The 24,742-nt window shown below is 47.3% G+C and overlaps 1 protein-coding gene across 1 annotated transcript in view; it reads right to left on the reverse strand.

Moving 5' to 3' along the window:
• The window catches only part of SCML2 (Scm polycomb group protein like 2), a 277,149-nt gene that overhangs the window by 49,540 nt on the left and 202,867 nt on the right, over window positions 1–24,742 (reverse strand). The window contains exon 11 of the mRNA XM_082245590.1: window positions 5,398–5,493. Within this exon, the coding sequence (XP_082101716.1) occupies window positions 5,398–5,493 (96 nt within the window). The remainder of the gene's footprint in view (window positions 1–5,397; window positions 5,494–24,742) is intronic.

Genomic DNA, 24,742 nt, shown 5'->3' on the forward strand with positions numbered 1-24,742 from the left:
AGGCCCAGGAAGTACTGAGCGCTCGAGTGGAGTGCGCCTTAACAGGGAACGGAGGATTCCGACCCTTAATAGAATAAGCCTGTACCACCGTCTGTCTAATCCATTTGGAGATAGTCACGGCAGATGCAGGCAACCCCTTTCTGGGGCCATCCGTTATCACAAAAAGTGAACCGATTCCGTAGCCTTCAGGTATACCCTGATTGCCCGAAGCACATCCAAGGAATGCAACGCATGTTCCCGTTGATAATTGGGCTGAGGACACAAGGAAGGTAGCACAATATCTTCATTCAGATGAAAGTCTGAAACCACCTTTGGAGGAAAGGATGGCTTCGAATGAAGAACTACCTTATCCCTATGAACCACTAGATATGGGGACTGGCATGATAATGCAGCCAGTTCTGACACCCTGCGTGCAGAAGTGATAGCCACCAAAAAGGCCACCTTCTGGGATAATGTAAGCAAGGGAATCTCCCTGATATTTTCAAAGGGAGGTTTCTGCAGAACCGACAAAACCAAATTAAGATCCCAGGGCGGTAAGGGCGCGCGGACTGGTGGAGCCAGGTGCCGCACCCCCTGGATGAAATTCAGCACCAAGGAATGAGTAGCCAAGGGCTTCTGAAAGAAGATTGCTAATGCTGAAACCTGACCCTTGATGGTGCTCAAGGATAGTTTCTGCTCAACCCCCTTCTGCAGAAAAGCCAAGATTCGGGTCACCGAATAGGTACGTGGAGGAAATCCCAAAGATTCACACCACGTGATATAAGTCTTCCATGTGCGATAATAGACCTTGCTGGAAGTCGCTTTCCTAGCCTTAATTAGAGTAGGAATAACTGAAGCTGACAACCCTCTGTCCTTCAGTACCTGGGTCTCAATGGCCAGGCCATTAAACCCAGCGACCGTAAAGCACAATGGAAGATAGGTCCTTGAGACCGCAGATCCTCCCTGAGAGGAAGTCTCCAAGGAGCGTTCGCGACTAGCATGTCCAAGTCGGCCTGACCGGCTTGACGAGGCTAGCCTAGAATTTCCAGGATAACTGGGGTTCCCTCCATCTCTATCCTGCGGAGAAATCTCAGCAGCAATCTGAGAGGAGGGAATACATCTAATAGCTGACACTGCCTTTACAGGCCGTTCAGCGCGTCTGCTGCGTCCGCTAGAGGATCGTGGGCGCGCGTTACCAACCTCCGCGCCTCCGGGATGCTCTGAAGACGACACAGATGGTGAAATCCTTGGTGATCGACCTAAGTCATCACCCTGATATTGTCTGACTGGATCCGAACCAGGCTGCCCTAGAGCTACCTGGCCCAGGCAATCCGACAAAGTCTGATCGCTCTCTGTTCCCACACATTTATCAGACACCTGATTCCTATCAGGAGTGATGATTTCTCCTGGTTGAGCATTAGAGACCGAAGTCACCTGACTAGAGGCTCCTTGGTCTGTCTGCTCAACCGGATCCGATTCCTGTGGGGAACGGAGACTAATCCTTGGAAAAGGTAAAGAAAATGATCTGTTCAGGGAACGGTAACTACCGCTCCCTGTAGTACTTAAATGTTGGAAGGGAAGAATCGCACCGGTAGCAGTGATCGATGCTCGATCTAGTGCTCTGAATACCGGTGAAGACGTCCCCCCACCCTCAAGCCGGGTGGGGGCGCACCTTCAGGCTGTATAAGCCTTAACTTCAGGTTTGGCTGAGTCGGTCTTTTGTTTGTCCGACCAGCGCTTCTTGAACCCTCCTAGAGGGGTTTTGCCTTTCCCGCTCGCTTCAGCGGAGCGAACAAACCCTTTATGAGCGGCAAAGAAAGGTCCACGCTTGTTGCGAGGTCCTTTAGCTTTAGCAGCCTGCGGCAAAAAAGTGCTTTTGCCCCCAGTGACATCCTTAATGATCTCATCTAGGGTGGCCCCAAATAGGCGATTCCCCTGAAAGGGGAGATTCGCCAAGGTCTTTTTGGAACCTAGGTCCGCCGACCAGCATTTTAACCACAGCACACGTCTGAGGATTACCGCTGACATAGATGCATGCCCTAATAAGGGGGTGGCATCCAAGACGAACTGTAGTCCTTGTATAATCTGTTCCATCAAATCAGATGTTGCCTGGGGGATACCTTTCCCCTTCAGGTCCTGGCGCACCAATCTCGCCCATTCCGTTAATGTCTGTGAAACTAAACCAATGACAATTACTGGTCTAAAGGCTGACCCTATCAGGGAAAAGATAGTGCGGGACTCCGCTTCCATCTTCCGATCCACCGGATCCTTAAAGGACGGCGCGTCCTCCAACGGGATAACAGTGGCTTTATTCAGTCTGGAAATAGGTGGATCCACCACTGGTGGTACCGTCCATTTCTTGATGAGGGATTCCTCAAACGGATAGCGTCTAGCAATGCGCTTGGAAATAGTAAAGGTACGCTTTGAATGATCCCATTCCTCTTTAATCTTATTACCAAAACATTTGGGTAAAGGAAAAACCTTCACCGTCTTGGTAGGTTTGCTAGTACCAAAGGGAATTTCCATTTCAGTTGCCTCTGCCGGTAAAACCTCAAGTCTTAAGGTTTCCCGAACCACCACAACTAGTGCGTCCACCAATGCTTCTTCTTGTGCGATGGCGGAAGCAAGAAAGTCCTCCTCACTGTCTGAGGGAACTTTACCTGAGACAACAGCCCCTGCAGAGGGACCTGCAGCTGCAATGACCATCTCAGAATCTGAAGTATCAGATGATATAGGGGTAGGCGGGGGTCGCTTTCTTGACCCCCGTCCCTGACAGGCCGTCTCCACCCGAGACACCAAAGTCTCCAAAACTGCTGTAAATGCATCCATATTCTGTGAACTGGCGGGTCCTGCGGCCACCTCGAGGGAAACAGGTGGGGGTACCTGTGTGGCAGGGTCCATGATAATTCCAGACACTACCCGGAAAAAATCAATTGCCAAAAAAAATAAAACTTTTTTTTTTTTTTTTCAGACCCCCAGCGCCACAATGCCCCTCAGTGTTACCTGCTTAGGGACCCCTACAGAGCGAGAGAAAGAGATAGACCCCAAGGCTCACCACTTGATGCTCAGAGTTTCAAATGCAACTTGTTCCAGCACTGTCTATACAGACAGGAAGTCTTTGGCTGGCTTCCCGGGTAAAAAGGAGGCGGCTCCGCCCCTTTGCACGCCTTCCGGCGCCTCCCCTAGCTCCTCGAGGTGTTTTGGTCACCTCAAACATGGCCGCCCCCATGCTGGAGACACGAGGCTACGCCAATATGGCGGCCTCGTGCGCTCTGCCAGACAATGGCGGCGGCCTGTACAGGATAACGGCGTGTCTGGCGGCCTGCGGGAGTATCTCGGCCCCACAAACCTTCACCCCGATGGTGATAAGCCTGGCCGGTGGCGGGCCGCATGCGGTCCGTGGGCCGTCGGAAGGTAGCCCTCTGCCCTTGCTGGAGGAATGGCGATCTGGACTGCAGTGATTCACCTCTGACAGGTAGGATACCTTCTGCTACAATAGTAACATTCTAGTACTGCCACTGACTTCAGTCACCTTTACAGTTTTAAAATGACATTAGATTGTCAGCTCCTAAACCAAGCCTCCTGGTTTCTGTTCACAAAAATCACACTCAAATTGGGGGATCTGTGACCTATTATAGGATAGAGGGGAGACCCATCCTACCATTCCAGAGAGGGGCCCGCGTTCACCACAAACCCGTCGGGGGGAAAGGGGGAACATGCTACTCACCATACCGGAACCAGGCGGGCGCCACTCCTGACAGAACCCCTCTCCACCGGGGTGGGGGGGCTGTCGACCAGTACGGACGCCGTGACTCTTGGTCATTGGCGTTCAAGCGAGACGTTTAACTCGCAGGGTCAGTCCCCGTCCAGTGGGACTATGTCGCGGCCGACCCAGCGCGGAGCTATGGCCTGCACGCGCTCGTAGGCTGAACTGGGGTGACCACTGGATCTCAACATCCAGCCCGTCGCCCAGTTACAGCTTGCTTGCTTGAAGATCTCACAGGAACACTGGAGAAAAAAAGCTGTCTAAATAAAAAATCTTTCTAAGAAAAAAAAAATCCTGCCAGGACCGAAGATCCTAGCAAGGCATCTAGGTCCTTACTCCTAACTAGACAGAAAAAAAAACTGATTTGCTGTAGCAGAGAGAGAGAGGATATACCCTCTGGGACTGCCCCTAAGGTGTGGCCAGAATGTTTTCTTTCCTGTCTAGTCCTACTCCTGTAGAGGGCAGTATAACCCGAGTTGTTATTAATCAACGAGGACTACGTCTGTCAATGAGCGACAGAGAAAACGCTTTTTGGACGCCATGGTCGTTCTCAATTTTCCAGGCACAAAGAACTGGAAAAGCACAGACAGGGCACTGGAAAAGTCACCAGGTGCAATCCTGTGGTGAAATAGCATGATACAGTGTAATCCGTTAGGATCACAACTTTGTATCATGTCATTTAGTGTACTTACATTTTTTAAATTGCCGCCAGTTTCACCCCCCTGCGTCTCAACGCTCGCAGGGAAGGGAATTGGAAGACAAGTGCCGGCATCGGCCGAGCACACAGCGGGAGGACAGCGGGGGGGGACGGCGGGGGAAGGTGCGTTTTAAAATATGAAACAACAGATTTCCATGCAAAATAATGTACCACTTTTATCACAGAAATCTGTACATAATCAGACCGCCAGGGAGGTTAAGACTGTAGTATATGTTGGTGCTGACTTATAGCACCATTAAATGTAAGTACGCATTTTAGATTTTTTACGATTAGCTAAAGTTTTAAATAAAAGTACTGTACTATGATCCTATATTGTACCTTTTCTGGGTTGTTTTTTTTTTAATTATATGCGAGAGAGAGCTATCTGGAGAAGTCGTTGGGCTAGAGAGCTAATATCACTGCAGGATGCTCCTGAAGGCTGGTGATCAAGGAGCTGGATTAATATAAGGTGTGTTTTGTATTGATGGTTGGTGAGTGTGCATTTTATGCACACTTTTTGTGGTAGGAATGAAAGGAGAATAATAAGCAGCACAAATCTTACATCACGGTGTTTGGATTGCATTTTGAAGATTCCGTTCTATTTTATGGGACTTTCACGAGATTGTACGGTTTGATTTATGGTTTTTGATATGTTACATGAATTATGGAGGTACCTTATGTATTTTAAGCCTAAACATAAATGGTTAAATGATGGAAAGGTTTGTAGTTGGGAAAGCCACACAGCCCTCTAATGCCTATGATGGGCTTTACTGGGTCTTTAAAACCTCTTTCAAGCTTATAAGATCCATTCACATCACAGCATTAGTACTGCGCGGCCCTAAGCTGAAATGCATGGAAGAGTCTTGGTATGCATTAAGAACCATGACTTTCAGCACAATAAGGTGACCAAATGTTAGTATAAGGTTTATATATAGAACAGACTATGATTGGCTACCTTCTGATGGATGAGATGATTCTGTCCTGGCCAGCTTTGGGGAAAGGGGTGCTGAGTATTGAGGGGGATCTTGCTGAAATCTTTTGTTGCTTCTATCTGCAATGTCTTCTTTAGCTTCAAAAAGAGAAACAGGAGCATCAGCAGATGTAAAGTAAGAAATTGTCTAAATGGTTTATTTGGGAATTATCTGCTCACAGTGATCCTACAGTATTCTCTCAAACTGCCATTGTAAATGGAATATGAGAACAAAATTACCCATATTTGCCAATGCTTTTGTAAAACTGAGATTATACTCCTAAAACAAAATGTAAAATATATGACAACCTATGCATCAAATGCATCACTAAAACGCAGTGTTTATGCAACAAATGAGTAAGGACCATAATAAAAAATAATCTAAACTCACTGCTCTACACCAATGAAAGGAGAAATGTGTTATGCTTTACAGAACTGTGCCCATCCATCACCATTATTTGCTGTCCACCCTTATGTAAACCTGCATGTTTATGGATGTTGTCACCATTAAAGACATGAAAGTTTCTTAAATTCCATTTTACTCAGAAAGAAACCCCAATTCCAAAACATTTGGAACGCTTTGTGAAATCTTCATTTAAAAAAATTGCAATTACCGTAATTGCAATGATTTTCAAATATCATTAACCCATATTTTATTCACAATAGAACATAGAAAACATATTACATTTTTAAACTGAGAAAATGTACTATTTTAGAAAAATAATGACAAATTTGAAACTGATGGCAGCAACACGTCTCAAGAAAGTTGGGACAGGGCAACAAATGGCTGGCAGAGTAAAGGCCCGTACACACGATACGAAAATCTGAAGGAAAATTTCGTCCGACAAACGATCTGCCGATTTTCGGATTGTTAGTATAGTGCTTTCGACAGCCGATTACGGATTTTCAGACGACAAAAACTGGATGTGCAGGCTATAAAATTTTTATCGTACATCAACACAACGTCCGATTTTCGTTTAATTAGTACAGTTTTCGTCTGGAAAAAAAATCGTAAGAGCAAGACTAGGCATGCTCAGAAACTAAAGAACACATACAAAACAATTCAACACATGGCATCACTTGAATTCTGTCGTACAGGAATTTTCATATGAAAGTAACCTCTTCACTTTCCACATGAGACTAGCATGCAACAAAAAATGGACGACAGATCATTTGACAATCTGATCGTGTGTATGAGGCTTTAGTGGTAGTAACAAGGAAGAGCTGGAACAGCATTTTACAATTAGGGTAATCGGCAACAGGTCAGTAACTTAACTGGGTATAAAAAGAGCATCTTAGGCTGGCCATACATTACACAATTTTCTATAAAATTTTCTTTAGATTTAACTTTAACTATGTAGTACAAAGGCATGCCTTATAAGCTACAATTGAAAGTGTTGTTAAGTTTTCACCTCATATTATACGGGTTTTGGTAAATCTAACAGAAAATCGTACAAGAAAACTGAACATGTATGGCCAGCCTTGGGGAGTCAATTTCTCTTAAGTAACGATGGGCAGAGGTGTCTAAAAACTGTTAAACAATTTCAGAATAATGTTCAACATAAAATTGCAAATACTTTAAAGGAGAAGTTCAGTCAAAAATTTATGCTAAACCTGCTCTTTGCCACATCTAAGACTATTCTATCGAACCCCGTAAAGCAAAATGGGATTTTTGTACTTACTGTGAAATCCATTTCTCTGAGTTTGACGGACACAGAGCTCCAGAAATCATAACTACAGGGTTATATTGCCTTCTCCAGGAGTAGGACTAGGCAGAACAAAAAACACTTGGTTATGCCAATTGGCTGTCCTCAGCTGGTATATAACCCCCTCTGTGCTCTAGGTAATCAGTTTAGTAGCAAGCAGTATCAGAACTCCATAAAAGGGGTGGGTGCTGTGTCCATCGAACTCAGACAGACACCGCGCTCCATAAATCATAACTACTGGGACGTCTAAAAGCAGTGCCACAAGGAAAGGAGGGAGGGGAATATAACCCAAGGCTAAACATAAGTGCCCTAACCAGGACACAGGGGCATTAACCAGATCACAGGAGCCCCATTTGAAAAAAATAAAGTTTAAACAAAAACACCCCCCAAGAGGGAACAGCCCATCTTAAACAGCAGCCTGCAAAACTTAGCGGCCAAAAGAAGCATCTGCAGATGCCAAAGTATCCAAGATGCCAAGAACTTTGTAAAGGTATGCACTGATGACCAAGTGGCCGCCTTGCCAACTTGCAATATTGATGCCAGGCGACGGAAGCCCCAAGAAGCACTAAAATGCGCCATGACGTAACCACAAACTCATAAAGCGAGTCTGACCTCCGAAAGGACTCAGAAGCTCCCATATACACCGAGATTGCACGAACCACATCCAAGGTATTCAAAGCAAATTCCTTGGAATGACCCGGCTTGGGACACAAGGAAAGCAACACAATGTCCTAATTCAAATGGAAGTCAGAAACAACTTTGGGCAGGAATGATGGACAGGGACGAAGAGCCACTTTATCTCTATGGACCACTAAATGGGGAATGCGATAGGATAATGCCACTAATTCCGATACCCTACGAGCTGAGGTAATAGCCACCTAGAATGTCACCAACTGGGATAATGTAGACAAGGGAATCTCCCAAATATTCTCAAATGGAGGTTTCTAGAGAACCGAAAGCACTGAATTTAAATCTCATGAGGGCAAGATAGACTATACAGGTGGAGCCACATGTTGAACCCCCTGAATGAAGGATCGAATTAAAGAGTGTGTGGCTAGGGGTCACTGAAAAAAGATTGTCAAGGCAGACACCTGGCCTTTAAAGGTACTCAAGGCCAATTTCTGATCAATGCCACGTTGAAGAAAGGTTAAGATTTGAACCACCGAAAAGGATCGAGGATGAGCACCAACCGACTCACACCAATAAATGTATGCTTTCCATATGGCTTGCTGGAAGACGACTTCTTCGCCTTCACCATAGTAGGGATCACTGATCCAGACAAACATCTATCCCTCAGTACCTGGCTTTCAATAGCTAAGCCATTAAAACATGCGACTGTAAAGCAAGATAGTAGATTAGCCCTTGGGACAACTGGTCTTCTCTGAGAGGAAGCCCCCAAGGGACGTTTACGGCCACCAGGATGATTGGAAGATCTTCGCTCTCGATTCCTCGCAGGAACTGCAGAAGAAGCCTGAGCCGAGGATGATACTGGCCCTTGGACCCCTGCAGCGTTTGTCAAAGAACCCTGTGACCTCGTCATAAACTTCGGTATCCTCCTATGGAGCTGAACCTGGTAAAAGAGTTGCATGTAGGACTGTGCAAACAGAACTGTCTTGAAGGTGGATATGTATGCAAATCGGGAGAGAGAACTGTCTGTGTGACAGCAGCCACTGAATCACGGCCTGCGGTTCCTGAAATTTGTTCAGAGGAATTCTGGTCAGAATTAAAATCAGACGAGATCAGGTAAATCAATTCCTCGGACAGTGATGGGGGGGGGGGCTTAGGTAGTTCAGACATCACCTGAACATTTGCAGGAATTAAATCCGCACAAGGAAACTCAGGACCTAAAAAACTAAAAAGAACAAACTTTGCCCCCCATTCTGGGTACCCCCAAAAGAAACACTTCGCGGATCTCCTTGACACAGACCAAAGTCCTCCATGGCAGCAAAGATGTCCACCCACCCCAGTAATGGGTGAGGGCAGACCTTCATGCTGAAGGGGTCTTGTCTGCTGGTCCTAGGAAGCTAGCTCTAGGCTTACAAGACCAAGGTTGCTTGGAACCTCCCGGGGAAGATTCAAAAGATATTTTCCCTTTATTCTCCGTCCCAGAAGCACAAAATAATTTTCTATAGGCCTCTGCAATGAGGCTCCTTCCTTTTCCTTGACTGTGGCAGGAAGGTACTCTACTCCCCCCCCCCCCGGATACCCTTAACCACTTAAGCCCCGGAAGATTTTACCCCCTTCCTGACCAGGGCCTATTTTGCGATTCGGCACTGTGTGACTTTAGCAGACAATTGCGCGGTCGTGCGACGCTGTACCTAAACGAATTTGACGTCCTTTTTTTCACACAAACAGAGCTTTCTTTTGGTGGTACTTGATCATGCGCTATAAACAAAAAAAGAGCGTAAATTTTGCAAAAATAACAATATTTTTCAAATTTTTTTATATGAAATTCCCCCCCAAAAAATGTAAAAATCAAATTTTTAACATTTTCGGCCAATTTGTTTTATGCTACATATGTTTGGTTAAAAAAAAAAAAAAAATCGCAAAAAGCGTATTTTGATTGGTTTGCGCAAAAAAATTATCGCGTTTACTAACAAAGGGAAAGATTTGTCATTTTTGTTGTTTTTTTTTAAACGCATAATGGCGGCGATCTGCGATTTTTTTGCGGTACTGCGACATTGCGGCGGACAGATCGGACCCTTGACTGACATTTTTGACACTTTTGGGGTTACCAGTGACATTTCTACAGTAATCAGTGCTATACATATGCACTGTTACTGTAAAATTACACTGGCAGTGAAGGGGTTAACTTTTTTGAGAGGGAGGGGTGGTGTGTGTCCCTAGGGGCGCGATTCTAACTGTGATTGGCTGTGGCTTGAGGTGTAGGAACTGTGATCAACGGTCCTACATAGTAGAACCGTATGATCACTGTTTCTACACAGGGGAGAATGACAGGCGGCTTGTTTATTCTCCCTCTGCACCGACGATCGCCGAATGACCGGCGGACATCGTGTCCGCCGGTCACACGCGCAGGGGGGGTCCGTGACCGCGCGGGAGTGGGCCTCCGGGGGCGCGCGCTCGCTCCCTAGACCCTCACAGGCTAGCGACGTAGTACTACGTCGCTCTGCCTGTGAGGGGCTGACCGCCACAGTAAAATATTCGTGCGGCGGTCGGAAAGCGGTTAATGATGTCATCTAGGGTAGCCCCAAACAGGCAAACGCCTTGAAAGGGCGGATCAATGAGAGCTTTCTTAGAGGCTTGGCCTGCGGACCAATTCTTATGCCACAGCTCGCATCTAATCACCACTGCTGAATCAGTACAGGAGCTGTATCACAAATAAACTGCAGCCCATGGACCAACTGGTCCACTAAATCAACATAAGCAGCGGGGACCTGCTCTCTACCTAGGCCCTGGCGCAAAAGCTTGGTCCATTCAGTTAGGGTCTGAGACACCAGGGCTGAGGCAAAGATTGACCACAATGTTGAACCAGCCATAGTATACACATGCTGTGTGCCACAGCCTCTGCTTTCCTGTCAACCGGGTCCTTAAAGGATGGGGATTCCTCTACTGGGATCATGGTTTCTTTATTCAACCTGGAAACAGGAGGGTCCACCACTGGTGAACTACTACACTTTTTTTTTTTTTTTTAAAGTGACTCCTCAAAAGGTTAAAATACAGCAAAACGTTTGGGGACCACAAAGGGTCATTTTGGTTGTTACCATTCCTTACAGGAGCACCTGTCAAAATAAGGCACCTTAGGAAACACCTTTGGAGTACGAGGCGACTTATGCATACCAAACACCACCGTATATCAGCCGCATCCTCCATTTTTAAAGTCTCATACACTGCGGTGATAAGTGCGTCTACCAGCGCTTTTTCATTCGCTGCTGCGACCGTGGAGGAATCATCATCACTATCGGATGGATCTGGGGGTGTGATATTAAGTCCCCCTGGATGGGCCGCGTCCACGGCAGCATCAGGCTCAGAATCAGAGGAGAGACTGAGCAGGGGAAGACGGGGGAAGCTTCCTCCTGGGCCTTTGCCCACACACAACTTCCACCTGGGACACTAAGGACTGCAGGACCGTTGTCAGCCCAACCATAGGAAGCTGGGGTTCCGATGGACCTGCCACCGCCATGAGGGGGTCAATGGGGGAGATGTGACCCTGAGGAAAGGATAGATAAGGAAAGGAAGACATTGCAGTACAAAAACTATCTTTTGGCACCACTAAAGGATCCCCTTAAGCCTCAGGGTACCGATCAGCAAAGAGAGAGAGATATAACAGGACTCAGCCTACCAACCTGGGGAGCGCCGAAAATTAAAACCCAGCATCATCATGGACACCATCCCTGTTCATATGTCCCGGGAACAGGAAGAGGAAACTGAGGAGGAAGAGGAGAAACTTCCGCATTCCAACGAAGCTTCAAGTCATCTCCAGCATCTCCTGGACTAAGGGAAAATGGCCCCTGTGACATCAGGCTACACAAACATGGCTGCCAGCTGGAGACCAGCCAGACTAAGGGAAAATGGCCACCATCAGCTACAAACGCTAAATCATGCTGCCAGGGTCTTCCCTGCGCCCTCTGCAATGCTACACCCTCTGAAAGGGGACCCCCCAAAGGTAGGACACACGTTAGGTGAGACTCCGCTGTACACTCTGCACTGGGAACCCCCTGCAATATACCCACACTGCAAACAGTAGGGCATGCACCTAGGGGTCTCCTACACTGGGACCCCTCCAGACTACCAGGGCAGGAACACACAGGGCAGGACACTTACAGAGTGGGGATAGCTGGGGAGACCCCAGAGGTCTCCACTGCATTTTCTGCCCTGGGACCCCCACCAGATTCCAGGTCCAGACAGGGGGCAAGGGAGTGGGGGAAGATTACCTGCGACCACCCAAAAAAAACACCAAAAAGGGAGAGGGGGGACTGTACTTACCCTTCCATGGTGTGGGTAATGCTCCAGACAGAATCCTCGCCACCGAAGTAGGGGGGCTGTCGGCCAAGGGACCCCTGCTACTCCAAACCAAGCCCGGTCATATGCGACCCTGCGAGACGTTTAACTCGCAGGCCAGCCTCTGTCCATGAGGCTATGTCGCGGCCAACCTAGCATGTAGCTGCGGTCTGCACAGGCTTGCTGGCTGGGCTGGGGGGGGGAGACGAAGACACTGGCTCTAGATTATCCAGCCCGTCAATTGACTGTAGATCTCCCGAGAGAAAATAAAAAATGTAAGGAAGGAGAAAACATTTTTAGGAGCAGAGATCCCAGCATGGAGCCTAGGTCCTTACTCCTCACTAGACAGATTAAAACAGATTAACTAGAGCAGAGAGGGGGTTATATACCTATGCCTAAGGACAGCCTATGGGCGTAGCTAGATGTTTTTTGTTCAGCCTAGTCCTACTCCTGGAGGAGGCAATATAACCCAGTAGTTATGATTTAATGGAGCGCTGTGTCCGTCGGTGAACAAAAGAGAAATCACTGTACTTTCCTTTTCTACACCCGATCCGGTCCCACGCTGAGCTGTCAGTGGGGGCTTCAGTGTAGAGGCGGGTGAAGGAGAAGCACTCGACAACGGAAGCCCCATAGTAAGTCTATGGGTGACGTCACTTCCCATTCATTTCAAAGTGGTCAGTCCTCTCCTGCACAGACCTTCTATCGCTGGAGACCGGACTGGATCAGGTGTAGAAAACGTAAGTACAGTGACTTTTGCTTTACAGGGTTAGATAGAATAGTCTTAGTTTGTTAGTGTTAGTTTTTGACTGCATTTATTCTTTAAATATATCTACAGTACATAATATAAGATTCAGAGAATCTGGAGAAATCTTTGTGAGCAACGGACAAGGCCGAAACGCAATACTGGATGCTCATGATCTTCTGACCCTGAGACAGCATTGCAATAAAAACCAGCATGATTTACCACATGGGCTCAGGAATACTTCCAAAAACACAGTTCGCTGTGCCATCCAGGAAAGTTAAGGCACCATTTTGCAAACGAGTCTTGTCTGAAAATAATCCACAAACGCTGCAATCTTCTCTGGGACAAGCAAATTTAAAATAGCTTGTATGGGGGTGTATTAGTGCTTATGGAATGGGCAGCTTGCAATCTAGAAAGGCACCATAAAGGCTGAAAGATACACTATGTCAAAACTATGTCAGTTTTAGTCCGTAGGGTTCAATATGGAGTTGGCCCACCCTTTGCAGCTATAACAGCTTAAACGTTTCTGGGAAGGTTGTCAACAAGGTTTAAGAGTGTGTCTTTGGGAAGATTTGACCATTCTTAAAGAAGAGCATTTGTGAGGTCAGGCACTTAAGGCCTGGCTCGTAGGGATGGGTTCAGGCGTGTTCGGATCGTAGTCCCAACCCATTTGAGTAATCCTGCCAGGAAGCCCTCACTGCACCCCAATAATAGGCAGCGTGTGTATGTGCAGCTGTGGGGCGGGAAATGCGTCATGCCTATGATTGGCGGTGTGCAGTGACGGCTCCCTGGCACAATTGCTCAGGTGGGTTGGGACTACAATCTGAACAAGCCTGAACCCATCCCTACTGGCTCGTAGTCTCCGCTCCAGATTCATCCCAAAGGTGTTCTATCAGGTTAAGGGCAGGCCAGTCAAGTTCCGCCACCCCAAGCCCACTAATCTATATATCTTTATGGATCTTGCTTCATGCACTGGTGTACAGTCATGTTGGAACAGGAAGGATCCATCCCCAAACTGTTCCCACAAAGTTGGGAGCATGAAGTTATCCAAAATGTCTTGGTATGCTGGCGCCTTAAGAGTTCGATTCACTGGAACTAAGGGGCCAAGCTTAACTCCTGAAAAACAACCCCGCAGCATAATACCCCCTCCACCAAATGATTTGGACCAGTGCACAAAGCAAGGTCCATAAGGACATGGATGAGTAAGTTTGCGGTGGAGGAACTTGACTGGCATGCCTGACCTCAACCTGATAGAACACCTTTGGGATGAATTAGAGCTGAGACTGCTAGCCAGGGCTTCTCTCCAACATTAGTGCCTGACCTCACAAATGCACTTCTGCAAGAATGGTCAAACATTCCCATAGTAAAAGTAAGGCCACAATAAATTGGGGCCAGCTGTAGCGCTTGCTTTAAATAAACCAAAGCTGGACAATAGCTTGTCAGTACCAAGGGTTTAAAATTGGTAGGCCTCAAAAGACAAATTAAACCTCTATAAAGTGCTTAGTGCTAATACCTTAATCAAGTAGTGTGTGAAGATAATTCAATACACATAAAACACAATATGTAATAAATAGCAAATAATCTTAAAAACACTGAAGGTAAATATCTGAAGACGTCATACGCATTGACGAAACGCGCGTAAGGTGGAACGCACACTGCATATGTCACGGGTGCCTGAGTGGAACGCAAGCCGGTATTCACCGCTCTCCACTCACGGGCACCATGTAACTGGTGTTTTTTTTTTTCGTTTTTTATGTATTGTACACCTACCAACCTTATTAAAATAGTTTTTAGGATATTATACTATCTGGAGCTTTTTTTTTTATCCTGCATACCCTGACCGGACCCTGAGGATCGAGGCTATCCAGGAGAGGGGATCCTGAGTATTGTGGTACTACAAAGCCCAGCAGTGTCTACTCTGGCCCTGGTGGCCATAAAGCGATTACAGGTCTTAATACCATAAGGTATACAAGACCCACATTATCTGGTGAGTGTGTTCTCCTATTATCCCCCATGGTGACACCAAACGTACCAGCATTGGATCATTGGAGGATTCAACACAGAGCACCTGCACTTTTTCCTTTTACTGGCACTCAAGATTAACCTGCATTTTCACCTGAGTCACTTATGAACTTTTATTTATGGACTTTTTCTACTTGCACATCTGCACCTGAGTCACTTATTCATTTATGAATTTTATTGAATATATATATAAATATATATATTTATTTGCATTGATACTAACAATTTTTACCTGATTGATTAAATCACTTTTATTTAGCACCTTCCTCACCATTAATACTGCATATAATTTACCCTATAATATCTATTCCATACAATGTTATTATGATATTTACCGTCAGTATTTTTAAGATTATTTGCTATTTATCACATATTGTGTTTTATGTGTATTGAATTATCTTCACACACTACTTGATTAAGGTATTAGCACTAAGCACTTTATAGAGGTTTAACCACTTGCCGACCGCCGCCCGACTATATACGGCGGCGGTCAGCCCCTCCCAGGCAAAGTGACGTACCAGTACTTCACTAGCCTGGGAGTGAATAGGGGGCGAGCGCGTGCCGCCGGAGGCGCGCTCCCGCTCGTACCTGAAGAAGCCGGCGCGTGTGACCGGCGGACCCGATGTCCGCCGGTCACTCGCGATCGTCGGGTAGAGAGAGAGAAAGGCAGGCGGCTAATGTAAACAAAGCCGCCTGTCATTCTCCCGTGTAAAAGCACTGATCACTCGGTCCTGCTATGTAGGACCGTTGATTTGTGCTGTTACACACACAGCCACATCCAATGACAGTAAGAAACACGCCCCTAGGGACACACTTAACCCCTCCCTCTCCAATAAAGTTAACCCCTTCCCTACCAGTGTAATTTTTACAGTAATAGTGCATATGTATAGCACTGATTACTGTAGTAATGTCACTGGTACCCCCAAAAGTGTCAAAAATGTCAGTCAAGGGTCCGATCTGTCCGCCGCAATGTCGCAATACCGCAAAAAAAAAAAATCGCAGATCGCCGCCATTACCCGTAAAAAAAAAAAAAAAGACAAAAATCTTTCCCTTAGTTAGTAAACGCATTAACTTTTGCGCAAACCAATCAAAATACGCTTATTGTGATTTTTTTTACCAAACATAGGTGTCAGAAAAATTAAGCAAAAATTTAAAAATATTTAGATTTTTACATTTTTTTGGGGGGGGGGGGAATTTCATATAAAAAATGTGAAAAATATTGTTATTTTTGCAAAATTGTCGCTCTTTTTTTCAAATACCACCAAAAGAAAGCTCTGTTTGTGCGGAAAAAAAAGGACGTCAAATTAATTTGGGTACAGCGTCGCACGACCCCGCAATTCTCCGTCAAAGTCACGCAGTGCTGAATGGAAAAATACCCTCTGGTCAGGAAGAGGTAAAATCTTCCGGGGCTTAAGTGGTTAATTTGTCTTTTGAAGCTTACCAATTTTAAACCCTTGGTACTGACAAGCTATTGTCCAGCTTTGGTTTATTTAAAGCAAGCGCTACAGCTGGCCCCAATTTATTGTGGCCTTACTTTTACTACATCCCATTTTCTATAGCAGCTGCACTTTTCAAATATTTATTTCTTTAAATTATAACGTCCCATTTGTTGGAACACCCATAGGCGCGAGGGATATACACATTTTTTAGTACATTTTTTTATAAACATTCCCATAGACAGACTAAGACTGGGGTGCCATTAAAGTTCATGTGCGTGTAAAGGCAGGCGTCCAAATACCTTTGACAATATAGTGTATATCCAGGTCTTAGAGCAGCATATGCTCCCATAAATGACATCTTTTTCAGGGAAGGCCTTGCATATTTCAGTAGGACAATGCTAAACCTCATACTGCATCTATGACAACAGCATTGCTTCGTAGTAGAAGAGTGCAGGTGCTTAACTGACCTAGCTGCAGTCCAGACCGTTCACCAACTTAAAATATTTGGTCCAGCTTAAAACGAAAAATACGATTAAAGTAGACCCAGGAGTGTTGAGCAGTTAGAATGATATATCAGATGGAATGTTGTCCCATTCCTCTCCAAAAACTCCAGCAACTAGTCTCTTCAGTTCCTAGATGTTTTCAGAATGTTGGCTACACTGTGGTAAACATGGCCCTGTCCTAAAGTTCTTGAGACTTGTTGCAGTCAATTTATAAATTACCTTTTATTTTTTTCTTGAAATGGTACATGTTCTCAGTTTAAACATTTGATATGTTTTCTATTGTGAATAATATTGGTTTATGAGATTTGCAAATATTTGCAATCTGTTATGTAGATTTTCACACAGCGTTCCAACTTTTTTGGAATTAAATCTCTTTTCTCAAAAGAAAAAAAACGATTTGGTTTAACTGTTTAGGGAGTGTTACATGTACTAGTAGATTTAAATGTACTAACAAATTGAAGTCAAACTCCATCCAACACTCCCCTGCCTCCAGATTAGCAATGCTGCTGTCCAAAGGTGCCTAGAGCCATCTGGTCCTTGGTCAGCCCTATGGTAAACTGGCGGGTTCCTTTTCCGGCTCACTGATTGTATGAGCGAGACGATATTACAGGGGGCCTCCGGTGCTTCTAACAATCAAACGGCTGAACTGCCGCTAATATTGTTTTTACGGTGCTGGGAATCATCGTCAGAAAAAAAAAAAAAAAGATATTTAAATGATGTCTGTAGCTGCAGGCATCATTCAGATATCGCCATTGAAATCCCAGGACGTCTTTTGACATTCAGTGGTATGGAAGTGGAAGTTAAAGAGATAAGGACACAGGATTTTCCTACTCAAACCAAAGCTCAATAATAAAAAAAAAAAAAAAGTTTGGGCTATACACACACTTTCACAACCAATAAAAAATAAATAAATAAAAAACAAGCCTTGCTGACTTTGTAGCTGCAGGCATTGTAGAGCAATTCATCCTCATAACAGAGGCACTGTAGTCAGCTGCTACTCAGTTTCTTAGCAGTTTCTGTTCACACAGCCCCCTACACCTAACATTGACTTTGCTGCCTTTCAGTCTTCCAATGTAGGACAAACTGAAAGACTACAGTACCTTTCTGTCATGGACATTAAGGATGAATTGTTTCACAGTGCCTGCAGTTACAGAGGTCATTGAGGGCTTGTTTTAAAGCTTATTTACTATATATAGGTGGCTGAATGTCCATAGTCTGGCCATAAATTCACTGTAAAGATTCATTATTTTATAGATAACCAAAGTGTTCCAGAGCTTTAGATTAGTACTGCTATGGGTTCTTTTAACACAACTGAAAAAATAAAAAGCACATACTGATGATAAATACGCTTCACCCCTCAGGGTGAGTCAACAGCTGGGTCTCTTGGAGGTAGTTTTGACACGCACCATACCACCACTGTAGTATTTAGCAACCTAGAACTACAGATTATATTGTATTTTGTCTGTTAAAATGTTAGCTATTGTATTTCTTGAAACTCAGGGGCCATCCTGGCAGTCTGGTACCCCATTAGAGAGCTCCCATGTGCGCACTCCCTGCTAGGATTCCAATAGTATTACAGCACTGTAACTGCTTAATGGAGGACCTCTTGATTTGTGGTTGCTTACGTTTTACCCTTGGGGGGGGGGTGAGGGGAGGGGTGGGTAGAGCATCATATTGTCCATAACAGTGGGATAGCTTTCAGATCGCATACCACACCTCGAAACACTGCACAAGGAATCTCTATCACAAGCCCTGGCGGCTGAACTCAAGTTGCAATGTGATAAAACTCGCATCTCTGCTACTGCATAAAACCAAGATCAAACTGGCTAAAACCAGATGCACTTACAAAGAATAAGGGAATTAACCCTGCAGGAACCTGACTATTTGAGGGTATTCTCTCTCTGAGTCCTCCGACAGTCGCCGCCCACACCTACAGGGGGGCTGTCCCACTGGTCCAATACCCCTGGCTAGCCTCATTCCCAATTCAGTTTGGTAGCAAGCAGTAGAAAGAGGGGCGGGGGCGGCGACTGTCAGAGGACTCAGAGAAAGGAATTTTACGGTAAGATTTTACAAAAATTCCATTTTCTCTTACGTCCTCTGACAGTCGCCGCCCACTCATACAGTCTTCACCAATGGGATATCCCAAAGCAGTGTAGACATGAGGGGTGGGAAGCGCAACCGTCACAAAGGCAACGCAGCACCCAAGTCAGATAAAGGAACCTCTGGGCAACCGAAAAGCTCAGCTGGAGTAACACCCCAGGAAGCAAATAACCAAGGGGAAAAAACAACCCCAACAGACAGGGACCGGCAAAGCCAGGGCCCCCTCGAGGTACTGCCGCACAGAACTTAGCGGCCAAAGGAGGCATCTGCCGATGCCATGAACATCAAGTTTGTAACATTTGAAGAAGGTGTGCACGGACGACCAAGTCGCAGCCTTGCACACCAGGCCCACCGAAACCTGAGGTCGGAAGGCCCATGACACACTCACCGCTCTGGTAGAGTGAGCCTTGACAGGGAAGGGCGCAACCCGTTCCTTAAGCGAATAGGCCTGCACAATTGCCTGTCTGATCCATTCTGAAATGGTTGCCGCAGATGCAACCGAACCCTTCCGAGGTCCCTCAGGAAGGACAAAGAGGATCCGACTTCCTAAAGGATACAGTGGACGACAGGGAACCCTGATTGCCCGAACAACATCCAAGGAATGCAAGGCAAACTCCTTAGGATACCTGAGATTTGCACACAGCGAAGGCAAGACAATGTCCTCGTTAAGATGAAAACCAGAAACCACCTCAGGAAGGAAAGATAGGTTAGGTCGCAAGACCACCTAACCCCTATGGACCACCAGGTAAGGGGAGCGGCAAGACAGGGCCGCCAACTCCGACACTCTGCGGGCAGATGTGATCGCTACCAGAAAGGCAACCTTTTGTGACAGCAGAGGCAGAGAAATTCCCCTGATGTTTTCAAAGGGAGGACGTTGCAAAATGGACAGAACCAATTTCAAGTCCCAAGGAGGTAAAGGTGCTCTCCAAGGAGGAACCAAATGATGCACACCTTGAAGAAAGGGGCGTATCAAGTAATTCGACGCCAAGGGGCGCTGAAAAAAGAACGCCAGTGCAGATAACTGGCCCTCAATCATGGGCAACGCAAGGCGCCGATCCACACCAAAGTGCAGGAAGGCTAACACCCTCGCCACCGAAAGGAGCGAGGATGAATGCCCCTGGATTCACACCAGGCAAACAAAGCCTTGCAGGAACGGTAAGAAATCTTACCGGAAGAGGCCTTCCTAGCCTTGAGCAGGGTAGGAACGACCGCCAACGAGAGACCCCTATCTCTCAAGACCTGGCTTTCAACAGCCACGCCGTTAAGGTCAGCGACCGTAAAGTATGAAGTGAGGTCGGCCCCTGAGACAGCAGATCGTCTCTTAATGGGAGCCGCCACGGAGTCTCGACGACCAGTTGGATGATGGCCACGTACCAAGACTGGCACGGCCAGTCTGGGGCCACCAAAATCACCAACGTCGGTTCCGAGACTAACCTGCGAAGGAACCTGGCCAACAGCCGAAGCGAAGAAAAGGCAGAAATCAGGCGATACTGATTCCAAGGCACCACCAGCGCATCCGAGGCGACTGCCAGAGGATCGCACGTTCATGCCACGAACCTTCCCATCATGGTGGTTAGTCGAGAGGCGAACAGATCCACATCCGGGGATCCCCATCTCGCACAAAGCACCTGGTTCAGGGTCTGGCGGCTCAGATAATCGGCCTGCCAATCCTCCACACCCGGAATGGGAACTGCCGAAATCGCCGGGACACATGTCTCGGCCTAAGACAGAATCTTGGGCACTCCCTGGGTCGCCCGGGCGCTCCTGGTGCCCCCTTGACGATGGACGTAAGCCACCGCAGTAGCGTTGTCCGCCTGGACCCACACAGTGCGGCCCCCGAAGAGGGGCCAACTAACGGAGCAAGCACAATCTGATCGCTCGAAATTCCAAGATGTTCAGTGGCAGGGAGGATTCCTCCTCCGACCAAGTACCCTGGGCAGACAGAGTGCCCAGAACGCCACCCCAGCCTGACAGGCTGGCATCCGCGGAGCGTCTGAACGGTAGTTGACAGATCGCGTAAGAGACTCGGGCTGGCACTCGATCGTAACAGATCGTCCAGATATCCCAAGACCACAATCCCTTGAGCCCGTAACAGGGTCAGAACAGGAGCCAGCACTTTGGTAAACACCAACGGAGCCGAAGCAAGACCGAAAGGTAACGCTACCAACTGATAGTGATCCTCCGCGATTGCGAATCGGAGGAACCTCCGACGACCCTCAAATACGGGGATGTGGAAGTACGCATCCTTGAGGTCGAAGGAAGCCAGGAAATCTCCTGGACTCAAGGAGGCCACCACCGAACGGAGGGATGCCATGCAGAACTTATGAACCCGCACGAAGCGGTTCAGAGTTTCCAAGTCCAGAAATGGACGTACCTTGCCCTCCTTCCCGGGCACAGTGAACAGATTCGCGTAAGACCCCCGAAACTTGTCCCGATGAGGCAGCGGGACAACCCCCTCCCCTCAGGCGAGGAGATCCTGAACTGCCCGATGAAGACCGTGCAACCGATCTGGGGTCAAATGAAAAGTTTGAGGGAAGGAATCTGAGCGCTGGCCGCGAACGGTATTCGATCCTGTATCCCGAATGATTTTCAGAACCCAACTGTCCGTAAAACCGGAGCAGCCAAGAGTCTAGGAAACCGCGCAGACGTCCCCCCACCCATGTAAAGGGCCGACCAGCTCTTTTTCCACATCAAACGATGGAGCAGCACCATGACACAAGACAGCCGAAACTGCTAGAGGAGCCTCTTCCAAGGCCGCGTCACACAGGCACAAAAAAACCTGCCAGACGCATCTGCTCCACCATCTTCACAGTAGTCGGAGGGGCGGAATTCGCCTCCAGAGTGAGTTTGAGCACTGAACACCGTAGAATCCTCAGAGGGCAGGAGAGTGGCCTAGTTTAACCTGGACACCATGTGAACCACTTTAGGGGACACGGTCCATCGCAAATCCGTAGGAGACACGAAAGGGCAACGTAACAGAAACCATGTTTAGTACCACAAAAGGGCGCAGTAAATGACACCATTGTCCCAAAGCAAGACTGCTTACCCGGTGGGTTGGGCTCATCCTCTAAATGTAGTGTCTTTTTTACAGAAGCAAAAAAGTGCAAACACAGCAGCGCGGTCTATAGCCGCTTCAGGAGAAGGATCATCCTCCTCCTCCCCTTCCACCTCCATAGCAGAATGCAAGGACTAAGACCCCCCCTCAGGGGGTAAACAGTCCAGGGCAACCATATCAGACTCAGAATCAGAGGATAATGAAATCCTAGCTCTTTTTCAAGAACCATGCTCTGACAGCAATAAATCCACCTTGGACGCTAAAGTCACAAGTGCAGCAGCAAGAGAAGGTCAAGATTCAGGAGTACCTGAATCATTCACCAAGGCTGGGGGAAATTTGCAGTCCTGGGACTCCATGAGAAAAAATACTATGGCGCTGGCCCTTTAAGACGCGATCGCGGCGACCACCGCAATGCACAACAATAAGGATTACACTAAGGTACCCCCCTGATAAGGGAAAAGCACTGCCAACAGGAGAATATTCCCCAAAACCAGCAAAAAGAACCCCCGGAAGTGTTACTACGCTGCCAGGAACGATCTCTGCATACAGTAAAGGAAGTGATGTCATCTGCAAGAGATTGAACAGGAATCTGTCCAAGGGAAAATGGTTGCCAATGCATCTTAATGGGAGGCTCCGGGAAAATGGCCGCCGAACATGTGCAAAGAAGAAGAACACCTTGCCACACACAGGATGGCGCCTGAAGGCACCAAAACACTACATAGAGAGCTGCAGAAAGTGCCCACAGTGAGGCCAGAGCAGCTGCCCATATCCAAAATGGCGGACCCGCGTTTTTTTTTGCACCACAGCGGTCCGCACAGCCATGTCTGCACCCCCAAACACACTGATAAAGTGGACAGGGAGAGGGACCCCCCCCCCACGGCAATACATGCGCCAAGAGGCCCCTGCAGGGACCGGGAGGGATGCGAGCCCCGAAAACAGACATGAGGGGAGAGCACAGACATCATCAGACTGTCATCCCCAAACAGAGGCCCCACACAGAAGTAACTTACCGCTCCATATGGCGTGGGTGCCTCGATAGCAAGTGAACCCTCCACCCCAGATGGCGGGGGGGCCGGCAGCCAAAATAGGATGCGTCGCGCTGTCAAAACCGCATGTTGAGGCATCCCATCAAGGTAGCCACCTCGCAGGCTTTCGTTTGCTAGGCCAGGGCACATGCATAGCCCGCTAAACGCTCGATGGCGGGCTGAGATTCCATAAGATCCTCTGTCCTGGAGTACCAGGACGACCAGTCCGATTCCCAGCTCCGCAAACGCTGCAGTTTTCCGAAGATTAGACGAACTAAACGCAGAACAAATAAAAAGCTCGTAGTGCAAAGAAAACACTTTTGCAGAAAATAAAAGTAATAAAACAGAAGAAAGGCTGAGACATGTAGCCCCAGCACAGGGAAAGCGCATCTTACTCCTATCTAGGCAGAAGACAAACTGAATTGGGAATGAGGCTAGCCGGGGGTATTGGACCAGTGGGACAGCCCCCTGTAGGTGTGTCTATGTAAATTGCTTTGTTTTTAACAAGTCTTATGCCTAGCTTGCTCCTGTGGATAAGAGGTCAATACCCATTGGTGAAGACTGTATGAGTGGGCAGCGACTGTCAGAGGACGCAAGAGAAAATAGGATTTTTCCTACAGCTTACCTGTAAAATCCTTTTTTTTGGAGTACATCACAGGACACAGAGCAGATAATCATGAGGGAAGACAGCGCAGCGCCTTCTAAGTGCAGCAAGACATTTATTGAAGTATGTGCAGCAGTATTACACTCACATTTAGTCGGTGAATAAGATGCAGTTAGTCAAGTAATGTTGATCATCAGGAGCATCACTGGAGCGGGTCCTGGTGGTGGAGGCAGTGGATCCCGGTGAGAGCGGCAGGGGGTTCCTCCGTGTGTACAGGGATGGCCTCGGTGGTGTCCGTGGGCTCCTCGTCAACTGGTGGAACGCTGGCACTCGTGGGTCCTGGGACCCTGAAGTCACTCCTGGCGGTGATGCGGGATGCTACGGCGACGCATTATCGGAGCATGCGCTCCTTCCTCAGGCCGGGGCCATCCCTGTACACACGGAGGAACCCCCTGCCGCTCTCACCGGGATCCACTGCCTCCACCACCAGGACCCGCTCCAGTGATGCTCCTGATGATCAACATTACTTGACTAACTGCATCTTATTCACCGACTAAATGTGAGTGTAATACTGCTGCACATACTTCAATAAATGTCTTGCTGCACTTAGAAGGCGCTGCGCTGTCTTCCCTCTTGTCTCCCCCCAGAGATCTCTTCTGTCTCTTCCGCCGGCAGCCGCTACAGTGGACAGCTACCCCCTGAACTGTTTGGGGGTCCCCCCATCCCTGGTGTTTCCCTTCTCCCCCTCCCCCGGGTCCCCAGGACCAGACTTTTTTTTTTTTTTTGAGACCTCTTCTTGCGCCAATTCACCACCAAACCAGAGCAGATAATCATGACTATCTGGGTTATACACTACCTTTAGGTGAATGGACACTGGCAACCAATAGACAGGAAGTTCCTCCCATATAACCCCTCCCATACAGGAAGAAGCAAGCAATGCAGATCCCAGAAAAAGAGGGGAGGGACCTCTGTGTCCCGTGATGTACTCCAAGAATAGGATTTTACAGGTAAGCTGTAGGAAAAATCCTATTTTATTTTCTTTCTTTTCTTTATTGTACATCACGGGACACAGAGCATGTAATGATGACTATCTGGGATGTCCTAAAGCAATGTCCTTGAGGGCAGGGGACACAGAATCCCATAACTGCCCCTGGGCAAAGAACAATAGGAACTTA

Source organism: Pelophylax lessonae (genome assembly GCF_965119305.1).
Source record: "Pelophylax lessonae genome assembly, chromosome: 2".
Lineage (NCBI taxonomy): Eukaryota > Metazoa > Chordata > Amphibia > Anura > Ranidae > Pelophylax > Pelophylax lessonae.